We start from the raw sequence: 14,970 nt of genomic DNA on the forward strand, positions 1-14,970 counted from the left end.
GCATTAGCTGAGTCTTATTTATTGCTCATTTCTAGTTTCCTTCAGAATACGTTGGATCTCCTTGAGTGGGCTGCTAACTCATTTGCAGAGCATTACTTGACAACCCCAAGAGGAGTAGGAATGGCAGAGTCACTTCACTTCCCTCAGCACCATTAGTAAACCACAGAATCACAGAATTATTACAGCACAGAAGGAGGCCTTTCAGTCTGTCATGTCTGTGTCTGCCCTCCAAATGAATAGTTCACCTAGTGCCATTTCCCTGCCTTCTAGCAATCCAAGACATTTTCTTTTCAGATAATGATCCAACCCCTTCTTGAATGCCTCAATTGAAACTGCCTCCACCGCACTCTTAGGCAGTGCATTCTAGATCCTAACCACTCATTGTGTGAAAAAGTTTCTCTTCATGTCTCCATTGTTTCTTTTGCCAAGAACGTTAAATTTGTGCCCCTCTCATTCTTGATCCTTCCACCAGTGGGGACAATTTTTCCCTATCTATTCTGTCCAGACTCCTTATGATTTTGAATGACTCTATCAAATCTCGTCTCAACCTTGACTTCTCCAATCTTTCTAAGTAACTGAAGTTTCTCATTCCTCAAACCATTCTTGTGAATCTTTTCTGCACTCTCTGTAATGCCGTCACATCTTTCCTAAAGTGTGGTGCCCAGAACTGGAAGCAGTATTCCAGTTGAGGCTGAGCAAATGTTTTATACAAGTTCAACATAACCTCCTGTACTCTATCCTTCTATTAATAAAGTCTATGATACTGTATGCTTTATTAACTGCACTCTCAACTTGCCCTGCCACCTTCAATGGCTTTTGCACATATAACATATAATCCTAGGCCCATCTGCGCCTGCACCCCATTTAAAATTGTACCCCTTACTTTATATTGTCATTCCATGTTCTTCCTACCAAAATGAATCACTTCACATTTTCGGTCAGGTCCTTTTATTTTATAACTATTGGTCAATTTTCATTCTGGTGTAGGGCAATAAATGATCAGATTTATCCAAATTTAGTTTCATCATATTCCATGGTTAGATGAACAAACTCACAACCTGTGGGTCCCTGGTCCAGCCTCATTATCACTACACAACTGGATCTCATTATGCTGCATAATTAGGAATGCAAGAACTGGAGGAAGCCATTCAGCCCTTTGAGCCTCATGCTGAATCTATCTGAATTCAATTTATCTACCTTGGTTCCATATTGCTTAAAACCCTTGCCTAACAAAAATCTGTCAATCTCGGTTGTGGAATTTTTAATTGACCTCCAGCCTCAACAGCTTTTTGGAGGAAAGATTTCCTGATTTCCACTATCCTTTGTGTGAAAGAGTGCTTCCTGACATGAGCCCTTGTTCTGAACTTTCCTACCAGAGCAAATAGTTTCCCTCTATCAACTCCTTTAATCATCTGGAACACCGCTTAGTAATCTATGCTCAAGAGAATATAAGCTAGTCTATGCATCTGGTGCACTTCTTATAACCCTTTTAGCTCCAGTATCATTCTGACGAATGTTAGAATACATTCTATATATTTCTATGATTTGAAGCAACTATATCCTTTCGCAATATTTCTTACAATAAGGAAACCTTTATTTTTCAGGAGGAGACACCACTCTTTCTGGCTGCCCGGGAAGGAAGCTTTGAAGCTGCCAAGATGCTGTTGGATCACTTTGCCAACCGAGACATCACGGACCACATGGATCGATTGCCACGGGACATTGCACAGGAACGGATGCATCACGACATTGTGCAGCTGCTGGATGAGTACAACGCTGTACGGAGCCCTCAGGGGCAAGGTGGTCACATGGGCAGCCATTCAATGTCACCCCTCATGTGCCCGCCAAACAGTTACATGACTAACTTAAAGCAAACACCCCAGGGAAAGAAAGCAAGAAGGCCGAGCTCCAAAAATTCAGGCTCTGGGAATAACAGCAACATGACCAAGGACTCGAAGGAACCGAAAGCAAGGAACAAAAAGTTGAGTTTAGATTGCCAAGCATCCCTCATGGAAAGCTCAGTGACATTGTCTCCGGTAGACTCATTGGATTCGCCGCGTGCCTACGTTACCAACCCTACATCCCCGGTCATGACATCCTCTGGAATCTTGCATCCTGCTGGCTCCTTGTCTGTACTTGCCAACCCTCCGGTGAATGGTATTTTGGAAGGTCCCTTCACTGTCTCCTTGGCAGGACTTGGTGACCTTGGAGATGCTGCTCAGAACACTGCCATTTTATCCATGAACCACATGCAGCCGCGTCTCTCAATGTCACAAGTCACTGGGCAGCCAAACTGCCTTCTGAATGCCAGTGGCCTTGGTCTTAATGTTGGTATGGTGAGCCCCATCACCGCTGTACCCTTTGAATGGCAAACGAGGATCCCCAGCTCGCAGTGCAACTCGGTAATCAACGTCGTGCAACAGTCTGCCGGGTCGCATGCTAACATGCACCAGCCAAGTCAAGTCTTGCAGCATGGCTTAGTGCTGCAAAGCCGCATGTCCATGGGAAATGGACCTCAAATGATCAACCAGCAGAGTCCAGTCAAGCCCCAAAACCCAGTCGAGCAGCAGGCAATTTCTCAAGCCCCACAGGCACAGCAGAGGTGCACCCCTTCTACCACCAGCCATTCCATCCAGCAGAGCCTGTTAAGGAATGAGATGGCTCGAATACCAGATCACTGCAACCAATCAATCTCTCCACAGGAAGCCCAGCCTCCCCAAGCCAACGTGCCACCATTTTACAAGCAGCATAGCAGCACCACCACCGAGGACTACCTGACTCCCTCTTCTAAACACAGCTACACGCCAGGGCATGACAATACGCCCAAGCATTACCTTCACCTGAAGAATGAGCACCCCTACCTGACCCCATCCCCAGAGTCACCTGAACAGTGGTCCAGCCCATCTCCACATTCCATGTCTGATTGGTCAGACTCTACCCCCAGCCCGGCCATAATTGGACATCAAGCTCAAATGCAGCATATGACTGAACAAGCGACCAAAATGCAAGTTTTTGCATAAAATACATCTTTCGTTCCTTTTATTGAAAAAAAGTCTCTATAGGATACTAGGACCTGGGCTATTATTATTTTTGTTGCTATTCCTCCTTTCGTCATCTTAAAGACACAGTCATGAAGGAGCCGGCTCTGTAGTAACACCAGCTGAATTTGCAATGGAGGTCATCTTTTGGTTTCGAATTTCAATGAAAAGATTTTTTTTTCTTTCAAAAATATGGTGAGAAGGAAGGTTTTCAATTTCATCCTGTCTCACTATGGTCACTGCCTTTACCGAATGTGTTTATGAATCAGCAGGGGCCACTTGGTAAACGGTGAAGCCTGTTACATTTTAAGTGTTCTCCTGAACGTGTGACACCTCTTCAAATATGTGTCGCTGAGCATTAAAAGGCCTTGATTTTTTTTTCCCCTTTTGAAGTACTGGACTTCACTCGCCTATTACTGGTTTGACTGATGCCTGGGAGTCTCGGGCAACCTTTGTTACTTTAGTTTTGCCAGATTTTTGTCTGGGATTGCTATTACTACCGAGAAGGTCCTTGAGAAATCACCTCAGAAGAATTTGGACGATAGGACTCGGATGCTACATTTGCTACTGCCTCTCCTGAGTAAGGTGCACCCCACACTACATTAATTTAGCTGTTACAGTAAGTTCAGTTCCTTCTCTTTGGGACTCCAACATGGCCTGAAGGCTTTCACCTGCAATAAGTAACCATTCCAGAATAACTGGCTAAAATAAACCCCTGAGGAAATTGTGTTTCAAACAACAGAAACGCTAAAAAAAAAACTATCCAAACCATTGAAGCCTCAAATGTAGGGACATCCTATCATTTCACTATATATAAAGTAATTAATATGAGAGTTTTTAATATGATTTCTTTCTCTCATACTTTCTTTTTAATCCTCAATAAGCTTTTCTAAAACCTACTGCCATTGGAAATTGTGATGCTGCCAAGAACATCATTGTATGTTATTTAACTGTTTCAAGTTTCAAAGGAACACTGTTGTTTGTTTTTATTGTCAAGTTCTTCCAGTGTAGGGAGGAAGCCTGTGAGACTCTTCCAAGAATTGTCCAAGTGTTGTAGAAAGGCCAGAGTGTAGAACAAAGCTCTGCCTCAAAACCCAACCCAGTCTAAACAGCTGGTGGCAGAGCACGGCTCACTCAAGCATGCTGTTTAAAATTGTCCAGGGAATCATGAGAATAGCCCTCTGGTTGCTTCACTTACTGACCATGCCTCAAAATGTCAGATGAGTTACAAATTCGTGCTTACCTTTCTGCAAGCTCCTGTGTCACGGTCCTCTTTGTGTAATTTTAATTCTAACAGGTTTTTTTGAGAGATGTCAAATATTCCATGCTTTTTAATTGGGTATAATTTGTTAGAAGGTGGGGTTGATAATTGCTCCGTAAGAGAAGTTGACTGATTAATGCAGCTAGAATATGAAGCACATGATTGGTGTGAGTGAATCTAGCGGGCCTGTGAAGGTCTAAGATTTGCCTAAAGTTCACTGATCAGAAAGAATTGTTCTGGGCATTCACTTAATCAGAGGTGGGGCCTTGAATGGGGCCAGAATACCACATCCACAGCTAGGGGCTTTGAAATGGACCGCTTTTCCAGGCAGGAGCTTGAGTTCCATTCATATCTAGCGCAGTTCAGATTTCTGAAGTCTTTTTAAGCCAGTCCAGATGAGCCCAGTGACAGATACTGCAACAGTGAACACCTGAATCTGTCTGTTTTTTAAAAAATGTATATTTAATAACCTACTATAATTAGCAACAGGGTTACAGAGATTCAATCTTATTTTAAAGTGGAGGATCACCCTTGAGCCTAATGATGCCCAGCATTGAAAACCAGTGTTCCCTCATGCCAATCACATCAAGAGGCAATGTCACTCTAGCAACATCAGGCACCACAGGACTCCCCCAAGTAGCCTTGGGTAAAGAGGAGTGGCTACGTTTGGTCAAGGCAGTAGATGTTGCAGTTCACCAACTTTGTTGACAAGTACCCATCAGGAAGAAGGTAGAGATGTCTTGCGATTGTTGATAAGAATTTTTGAGTCAAAAGAGTTTGCTGTGTTTGACCAAGAATAGTGTCTTGTGGTGCAGCCATTCCAAGATGTTAACAGACTGTGCGTGTGATAGCTGAAGAGGTTTTAATTTTTGACTAAGTTATTTTTTCCCCCCCCTCTTCTTCCCCTACCCCCTCCACTCCCCGAGGATTTTCAATTCTGAATGGGTGTATTCCAGGAGGTGCCCTCCAACCACCTCACCCCCCACTCTCCTGCTATTGGTTGCCCAACATGTCCATCCTCATGGAGAACTGCATTTGACACCAATCCAAAAATTCTTTGTTACCTGATTATTTGACTGTTATTCAAATAGCCAGTGTCCAATCTCTGAGATATTTATAAGTAGAAACAAAAGTGTTGGAAAAAAAAAAATGAAAAAAATCTATTTTTTAAGGCCCTGAGGTTTTCTCAGTGGCTCTTGCTCGCCAGAGTATCCTGGAATTTAATCTTTAATTTTTGGCGATTCCGGAATGATCCTGGATGGCTGGCAATCCTAAATTCAGCGCTGTTGATACACCTTGTACTTGTGCACAAAGACGTAAAAAATCAAGAACTGCAGCAAAGCAGCATCAAGCCCTAAATTAGAAAAACTCAAGTCTTGGGAGCAGCGAAGATTGGGGTTGAATTAGGTTGACTGTGAGGAGCTTGATACCCTTACTGAATTAATTTCCCTGCACCGCCAGTCTTCACCTCCAGGTGTGCAGCTAGATTTTGTTTTCCAGTATTAATTTAAAAACAAACTTGAAGAAAACATGAGCTTGATGGTTCAATGGCGTCCAATTAAACTGCCCACAAATTTAATGGACTTGCCATGGTTGCTGATGGCAACCCAGTAATCAAAATACCAATGCTACACTGGCACAAAAAGAATAATGAGAGTGCAACATTCGTCAGTCAATTTCCTGATGTGAAAACCAGGCCTATTTTAATTTAACTTTGAATGTGTGTTGAATAAGCAAGGATAAAATCTTCCACTGCCTCACATTCCCCTCCCTGGATCGAAGAGGAATATTTGTGGCCTGTTCTTGGTGCCTAGTTTGGGAACAAAAGGCTCCTTACTGAGTTCAAAAGCCAATCTTTAATAGTCTGAAGCTCAAGTTTGGAGTCAGAAAGCTGATTTTGAGAGGAATTAATCCAAAGTGCCCAAGTTAAGTAGCTGAGAGGTGGGACGAGCATTGCAATCTGCCTCTTTGGAATAATTTGGTTTCAGGGGCATGAGGCAGTCAGTCCCCTGGTTGGTAGGTTGAGGTTTTCCCTCTCCTGCCCAGGGCATGTTTCACATTTTAGATTCATTAGGTCAGACTTCCCCATCTCCGAATCTGGTACTGAATGCTAATCCCTGCCTGAGAGTAACCGCGATAGTATTACCCGTTTATCTACAAATAGTGGGAGGGGAAGGGGTGCAGCCACTCACCTTTTGCTGGGACCCATATGGCATGTTGACAGGATTATGGTCAGAAGTCAGCTCTGCTGTTGTCAAGATTCAATTAAAAACCTTAATCACTGCACCTCATGACCAAGAACGAGAGGGTAGAAATGGACCTTGTATATTTTTTAAGAAACAGATCTTTTATGTCCACTTTTTAATTTCATAAATCGCCTCGTAGCCCACTCCAAAGGGCCTGGACAGTTGGCTGTTGGAGGTGACGGGGGTGGGTGGGGAGAGGCAGGTGTCAAACCTGAAGAAGGAATTGAGTTTTGGATGGCAAGTTGGGGGGAAATGGGAGCTGGAATTGTGGATCAGATTGTAAGCCGGGTGAGTGGGGAGGGGGGAAAAGTGGGGATACAAGTAATGAGCCTGGGTGGAGGCAGGGTCAAGTGGGATACAGATGGGGGGAGCCCTGGAGGGAAGTGGAGTACAGGGTGTGAGCTTCCAGTGGGACATAGGGTTCAGGTAGTCCTGCACCCACTGAGGGTGGACCGGACAAGGTAGCGCCGATTTTTAAAAAAAAAATCAAGGAAGAACTAAAGATAATACCCGCACTGCTCAAGAAAATGAGAGAGCACCCCGTTAGCTGGGCTTATTTCCTGCCTTAGTTGGGACTGAATTTATGAGGGACCTATATATATATTTTATATATTTTTTCTCAACATTCTTGGTCAGTAGCGCACCTCAAACAGTAGAATGTACATTTAAAGCATTAACGGATTTTTTTTAAAAAAAAAACAAACTGTAAATAAATCAAATTGAAGAACAAAAAAACATTTACTCATTTCAGAAGTACTTGTTGTTTGAAATGTTTCATGTACTCAAAAAGTTCCATTTCTTATTAGTTGTATATCACATGGAAATACAGCCAACATACTTGGTTGTTTATTCTTAGGACTCTTTCTAGACATTTTATAATATTTCAATTCTTTTTACAAAAATGTAGCTTTAATCTGTACAGAAAAAAGTATTTTAAGTCACATCTTTTGTATGCAAAAAATAAAGGTTGTGAGGTAAATATACTTCAAAAATAAAGCTGTAGGAAACTACATATTGTGGCTCTCAAGTATTTTATTTATAATGAAACCACATACTGAGGGTCAGGGTGGGTGTTTACAGTGATACACTGAATCTGGAGACATTATTTCAATGCAAGCAGATATCATTGATTGTGGGTCTTCAAATGTCAGTTTTTGTCCCAAAGTGATATGAACTCTGAAGAACATTTTGAGGTGGGCTCATATTTGAGATATTTTTTCTATTCATTTTTTCATTGCGAAAGCTGGCTGAAGCCAAGCCTGACAGTACAAAATCCCTTCAAAGCTGAAAAGAGAACAGAATACATTCATCATCCTGCTTTCTTATCATTTGCCACACTTTTTTTTTTATAGGACAACAGAAACAAGGAGGTGAGTTCAGGAGGATGCATTCACTTCATGTCTATACAACACATTAAAAATGTTAGTTCCTGTGTCAATATAGAGAAAATATCCCATGTAATCTTGTCAGTGTCATCGCATCATTCTGTCACAGTGCTATCTAGGGAGCATATTTTAATTAAATGAAGCCTTTTTTGCATAAACTATCGAAAGCTATTAATTATACTACAACATAATGGAAACTACCATCAAATGAAAGGTGAAAAATCTAATTTGGGAAGAGGTTCTTGAAACCCCGCCTGAAAATATTTTTTTTTTGCATGATGTGGAGCATTAGCATCTGTAAAATCACCAAACCACCACTGGTTGGATCAAATTCCATCCTTTGTTTTCCTGGGATTCAGGAGAGACAACTGGACCACTTGACGATGAAAGTTTCCCAATTCAATAAAACTGGTGTTAATCAGGATTGTCCTGCAGCCGGTGACAGCACCAAAACTTCAGTCATGCAGCAACAAGTCAGATCGTTCCACCTTTAATTTATGCAGCAAAGAGTTCCAACCCATTTTGTGGTCCAATCAGCAGTGCGGGCTGTCTCTAATGAGGAAATTGAAAGTGAAAGGAAGACCCAATACAAAACTGATGCAGTGAGGAGCAAAGGAACAACTGCCGCACTTATTCAGATAATTTTTATTGTAGTATGGAAAGTATCGTCATGCATCAAGACATCAGAGAAGATGAAATTGAGGTACCCTTTCTAATAATACTAGCAATGGCTTTCTATCCGCGTTCGGTCAGTTCCAAACAAGGGCTCTCTTCAACAGGTAAGGAATCAAGAGCTGGTGGTGGGAGTCCAGAACAAGGCATCATAACCTTAAAATTAAGACGAGGTCATTCAAGGGTAAGGCCAGGAAGCACTTCGTCACACAAAGGTTGGTGGAAATCTGGAATTCTCTTTCCTGCCCCCCAACCCCCAAAAAAAAGCCGGGGGTTGTTGGTGGAGTGTTCAATTTGAAATAACAAAACCAAGTTTGATAATGTTTTTGTTCGGATGTAAAAGGATATGGCATCCAGGTAGGTAAATGCAATTGTTGTGAAGATCAACCATAATCTAACTGGATAGTGGAACAATCTCCAGGCACTGCATGGTTTCCTCCTGTTCCTATGTTCCTAAGGCTGGCCAACCCCAATTAAATAGAGTTTTACTCCTTTGTAGAAGTACAGCAGCATTACTAGTTGAAAGAGGGGGAGGTTGGCAGAGATAGTCATAACTAGCAAGAGTGTGTGTGCCAGTTCAAAAAGGGAAATTGCCACATTTCAACATTTCTCAAATCGTATCCTGTGAGTGTGGTCTTAAAGCTGGGTGATTGTTTGTTCATAGTTACAAATTAAAAGATTGCTTAAAGAATTGCAGATTTAGCTCCCAGGAACACCTCACTGGTTAAATATGAGATGGATCCCAAATGCCATTCTGTGCTCGGTTGGCTGACCCCAGGTTTGAGTGGGTGGGTCATGCAGTTAGTTTGCTTGAGTGGATAAAGGAGGGTGGGGGGTGGTTGGTGGGGAAGCAGCCGTGGTTACTGATTGCTGTCCTATGCTGGGAAGTGCTGGAGCACAGACAGGTGTTGGGCTCTGTGATGCCCCTACAGTGGAATAGACCACTGATAACTGGTTTAGGCTTGTAAATGAAGAATGGGCACTTGAACCAGGTGCTGTGGGCCAGCACCCAGTCAGCAGGTAGCTCCTTTAGGAGCAGAGAGAAGCCTGAAATTAAACAAAAATAATATTGGCGGAAAGGGGAAAGAAAGACTTGCATTTCTGTAGCACCTCTCACAACCTCAGGACGTCCCAAATCGCTTTACAGCTAATCAAGTACTCTTGACGTGTAGCCACTGTTGTAATGTAGGAAGCATGACAGCCAATTTGCACACAGCAAGATCCCACAATGTGTGACAAATATATAGTTCATGGTTCACGTTAATATTTTAGAAGTAATGTTTAGTTCTGGGAAGATTATTGTCGTGAAGGTAGTGTTACGAACAGGAGGACGAGGTGGATTGAATTACTATTACTGTCCCTTTCTTCAGCCCCTGACAGTGGTAGTTTTAATTTCTAATTTCATTTGTTTCCGTTAGTATCCTTTCCCTTGTTGAAGTGGGCCGTGGCTTGATTCCCAAACCCCAACTTATGAGGTCCAACGTTAAAGAATTTGCTGTGGGGTTACTTTTAATGTGAAACAAAACTGGGATTTGTTAACGCATTCAAAACTCAAGGGATGGGTCGCCCCACACATTCACATTCATGAGCATACAAGGTAGAAAGGCAGAGAACAAAAGGGGAAAAAAGCTACATATTGCAAAAAAAAAGCAGGAAGGTATTGGCATTAATTCACATGAGTAGAGTCCAGTAAATCAACGTCAAATGAAGGTTCTTTCAGGTGGCCTTGACAGAATTCCTGGGGCAGGATTTTTAGGTGGGCGGGCGCCCACCGCCCGCGATCGGCCCCTGACTGCGATTTCATGCTGGCTGGCCTATTAACAGCCAGCCAACGTGAAACGCTCGGCGCTGCCAGGGTGTGGGGCGGGAGGAGGGCGGGCGCGGAGTGAGAGTTCCCTGAAGGCAGAGAGCTGCCTCAGGGAGCTGAAGACTTGAAAACAGTTAAATAAAAGTTTGTAAAGTCAGGGGGAAAAAAATGCCCAAGCATTACAATCAGTCACCTGGGCATACACAATAAAAATGCTGTCCATAGATATATTTTTTTTAAATTTAATAATGGAAACCTCATCCTGTCCTTGGATGAGGTTTCATGAAAAATGCAAAGCCCGCCTGGCTGATTCGCCTGTCCGCCAGCCGCAAGGTTGGACAGACCACGCAAAATTTGAGACAATTACAACTTTAATGACCTCAATAGGCCTCTTAATTGTCAGCGGGCGCGCTTCCCACTTCTGCATGCGCCCACTGACCGAAATATCGCACAAGCGTGGGATGACGTCTGGACGCTCGCCCGAGCGATTTCACGTCTGGTCGGACGTGTGTCCGCACGCCAACCTAAAAATTCTGTCCCCGGTCTTTGTCCTAGGAACTTGGTCGAGGCAGTTGAAGATGCAGCAAGGTATTCTTGTATTCTGGGAATTAGTTCACTCTGTAGGAGAAATTCAGGATTTTTTCTGGAGATCTGAGTTTGAGAGAGATGGAGGTGAGAGGCAGGCTGCTAACCCTGAGTCCGGTTTTCTCTTAGGTTAAACCACAACTGAAGACAGAATCCAAAAGTAATTCAAACAGCTTAAGCCTCGGTCATGTGACAGGGTGGTTTCAGGTCGAGCCATTCAGCTAACGATGTGCTTTAAGGGCCCTCATTAAAACCCATTGTATTTGAGCAGATACCTGCGGAACCATTAGCACAGTGTTGGAGATGAGGAGTCACAATAGCTCTGCCTTTGTCCAGAGCTGGCTGGTGCAGGCGTCTCTAGTCATTTGTGTCAGCTTGGTTGGAATGTTCATACACTGCAACATGTGTCACATTCCAGGAGGTTGATGAATTAGCCTTTGCCCATTTTTTAAAAAAACAGAATTTAAACAAGCGAATATGGAAGTGAAACGAGTTAAGGTTTCTTTTCATCACACCTTCTTGGTGTGACAGTAGGGTAACTGAAATGCTGGACTTTAGAGTTTGTCAGAACATATAAAAGAAAATGGCAGTTCAGAAGGTTACCCATGTTTGTTTAATAAAGTCACAATAGAAGAGATGGAGCCATAAAACAGCAGGTGGGCTTACTTAGTTGGAGAACTGGAGACATGGGGCAAAATTTTCTGGTCCTGCCAGAGGTGGGTTTCGTGGCAGGTGGGGGAGAGGAAAATTCGGAGAGAGGCCAAAAATCGCATTTCCGCTGGTTTGAAATCAGTTCAGAATTTTCCCCTCACCACGACTCGACTAAGTGGCCCTTTCAGGGGGCACCCTCAAACTGCTTAAAGTCACAACATTGGAATAGAGTCAGAGCTGAGAGAGAAGAGGAAGACTCCCTGGAGAAGATGCACCCTCTGCCTGTGGCCGTGAAGGTCACCGCCGTGCTCAATACTTTTTTTGCCCGTGGGTCATTCCAGGGATCCACAGGGGACCTATGTGGCCTCTCACAGTTCTCAACACATAAATGTATCAAGGAGGTGACAGATGCCTGGTACATTAAGGCTCAGCAAGGCTCATAAATATGTGAAGTTTGCACTTGAAGCTAGCCAGGCTGCTAGATTTCTGGGGCTTGCAGCTATCTCAGGCTTCCCTAGAGTACAAGGTGCAATCAATTGCACACGTGGTTTTGAGAGCTCCAAGGCAGCAGCCCCTGATGTTCATTAACAGGAAAGGGTTCCACTCCCTTAACGCTCAACTGACGTGTGATCATCAGAAGTACATCATGCCAGGTACCCTTGGGTTTCCAATGGCTCATACATCCTGAGTCACACTCCCAGGTGCTTCACATATTCAAAGGGCCTCAGCGATTTACAGGGCTGACTCCTTGGGGATAAGGGGTACCCGCTCAAACAATGGCTCATGACACCTGTGCGTCATCCTCACAGTGCCTGGCAGGAGAGATACAATGCAGCACGTAGCTCCACGTGATCCGTCATCAAGCAGACCATTGGCATCCTGAAGATGCACTTCCGATGTTTGGGCCACTCGGGTGGGGATCTGCAGCACTCTCCAAATAGGGTGTCCCACCTAATCATGGTCTGTTGCACCCATCACAACCTGGCACTTCAAAGGCTGTGAGGGGGGGGATCCCTTGCTAGAGGGAGACATGGAGTAGGCTGCAAGGTCCTCGGATGATGAAGGGCAGGTCTGAGTGGGTTGCTGAGAAATCCGTGGGATCTGTCTTGGTTGCATCTGCCATTTCATGTGCAATGTGCTGTGTTCAACCACAGTTTGCCTGTTAATTCATGTTTACCTCAAGTTAATTCTGAATGTTAAGAGTATAAGATGGATATTGTAGATTGTTTTACTTTTCTGACTTTGTATAGTAAATTTTCTTCTGTTTGTCTAAAAGCGTTGAATCTTTTGGCTTTATTGTCCCAGCGGGTAACTGGAATTTCAAACTTTGTCACTTTAAACAAGAAGTTACTGGTCCCTAATCAGATTGTAACAAATGTTAAAACAAGCAGATAATCTGTCTTTTTGCTGGTGGTCATGTGGGAATCATGTAGAGATGAAGATGTCCTGAGATTGTGCTGAAACATGGGGCCCTCGCTGGTGATTGTATTAATTGCGCGTTTGTAGCTCTTGAGATGCTGCTTTGCCCAGTACCCTTGCATAATGGGTGGTTAGATTTTTAAATGTCTACTGGCACATTGCGTTTCAAATGTGCAAATAGTGCAGGGCACTGGAGGTCTGGTCAGCATGCCATAGAGTAGATTAAAATGTTGGGTTATGTCAGTGTTTTCGACAACCCCTGTCATGATAAGGTAGCAAATGTGGCCTTGACTAGTGATGGTGTATGATAAAGTGAGATTGGCAGAAGATGGAAGAGGCAGTAGAGTCCTTTATGTCAGTGAGTAAAGGCAGTAAGCCAAGCATAACAACTCACGTCCTGGCATTGAACCCCAAATATTGCTAAGTTAGTCAATATTCAGGCATCATTGGAAGCAGCTTCAATTGTAACTTTCAAAAAAGAATTGGATCTATTCTTGAAAAAGAAGTGTTTTCAGTGCTATGGGGGAAGAGCAGGGGAGTGGAAATAATTGGATAGCTCTTTGAAAGGTACAGCATAGGCACGATATGGGCCGAATGACCTTCAGTGCTGTATTAATCTATGGTGGTGCTGGTGGTAGGCAGGATTTTCACTTCATTTCCCAAGGTTTTATTTGGCAGGACCTTCCACAACTGTAACCTCCACCACCTAGAAGGGCAAGTGCAACAGGAGCATGGGAACACCATCATCTCCCAAGTCACACACCATCCTGATTTGGATAAATTGTTGCTGGTTCAAAATCCTGGAACTCCCTACCTAACAGCACTGTGTGGGAGTGCCTTCAATGGATACACTGCAGCGGTTCAAGGTGAAGGCTCACCAACACCTTCTCAAGGGCCAAGGCCTTCTAAATGCCAGCCTTGCCAGTGATTCTTACATCCCTTGCTGTGGCCACCTTTTTTTTATTCATTCATGGGATGTGGGCATCATTGGCTGGGCCAGCATTTATTGCCCATCCCTAATTGCCCTTGAGAATGTGATGGTGAGCTGCCTTCTTGAACCGCTGCAGTCCATGTGGTGTAGGTACACCCACAGTGCTGTTAGGGAGGGAGTTCCAGGATTTTGACCCAGTGACAGTGAAGGAACAGTGATATATTTCCAAGTCAGGATGGTGAGTGGCTTGGAGGGGAACTTCCAGGTGGTGGTGTTCCCATGTGTCTGCTGCCCTTGTCCTTCTAGATGGTAGTGATTCTGTGTTTGGAAGGTGCTCTCTAAGGAGCTTTGGTGAGTTCCAGCAGTGTATCTTGTAGATGGTACACACTGCTGCTACTGTGTGTTAGTGGTGGAGGGAGTGAATGTTTGTGGATGGGGTGCCAGTCAAGCGGGCTGCTTTGTCCTTGATAGTGTCAAGTTTCTTGAGTGTTGATGGAACTGCCCTCATTCAGGCAAATGGAGAGTATTCCATCACACTCCTGACTTTGCCTTATAGATGGTGGACAGGCTTTGGGGGGTCAGGAGGTGAGTTTCTCACTGCAGGATTCCTAGCCTCTGACCTGCTCTTGTAGCCACAGTATTTATACGGCTAGTCCAGTTCAGTCTCTGGTCAATTGTAACCCCTAGGATGTTGATAGTGGGGGATTCAGTGATGGTAATGCCATTGAATGTCAAGGGGCAAAGGTTGGATTCTCTCTTGTTGGAGATGGTCATTGCCTGGCACTTGTGTGGCGTAGATGTAACTTGTCCCTTGTCAGCCCAAGCCTGGATATTGTCCAGGTCTTGCTGCATTTGGACATGGACTGCTTCAGTATCTGAGGAGTTGTAGCTGGTGCTGAACATTGTGCAATCATCAGCGAACATCCCCACTTCTGACCTTATGATGGAAGGAAGGTCATTGATGAAGCAGCTGAA

At 43.9% G+C, this 14,970-nt stretch overlaps 2 protein-coding genes across 3 annotated transcripts in view; both read left to right on the top strand.

Moving 5' to 3' along the window:
- Positions 1 to 7,557, top strand: part of notch3 (notch receptor 3) — a 155,751-nt gene extending 148,194 nt beyond the window's left edge. Inside the window, exon 34 of the mRNA XM_078531399.1 lies at positions 1,605 to 7,557. Within this exon, the coding sequence (XP_078387525.1) occupies positions 1,605 to 3,020 (1,416 nt within the window). The 3' untranslated portion in view covers positions 3,021 to 7,557. The remainder of the gene's footprint in view (positions 1 to 1,604) is intronic.
- Positions 7,558 to 8,371: 814 nt separating this feature from the next.
- The window catches only part of LOC144668923 (shiftless antiviral inhibitor of ribosomal frameshifting protein homolog), a 33,590-nt gene continuing 26,991 nt past the window's right edge, over positions 8,372 to 14,970 (top strand). For both annotated transcript variants that reach the window (XM_078531401.1, XM_078531402.1), the window contains exon 1: positions 8,372 to 8,633. In XM_078531401.1, the coding sequence (XP_078387527.1) occupies positions 8,586 to 8,633 (48 nt within the window). In that variant the 5' untranslated portion in view covers positions 8,372 to 8,585. The remainder of the gene's footprint in view (positions 8,634 to 14,970) is intronic.

Source organism: Cetorhinus maximus, chromosome 28, assembly GCF_964194155.1.
Source record: "Cetorhinus maximus chromosome 28, sCetMax3.hap1.1, whole genome shotgun sequence".
Classification (NCBI taxonomy): Eukaryota; Metazoa; Chordata; class Chondrichthyes; order Lamniformes; family Cetorhinidae; genus Cetorhinus; species Cetorhinus maximus.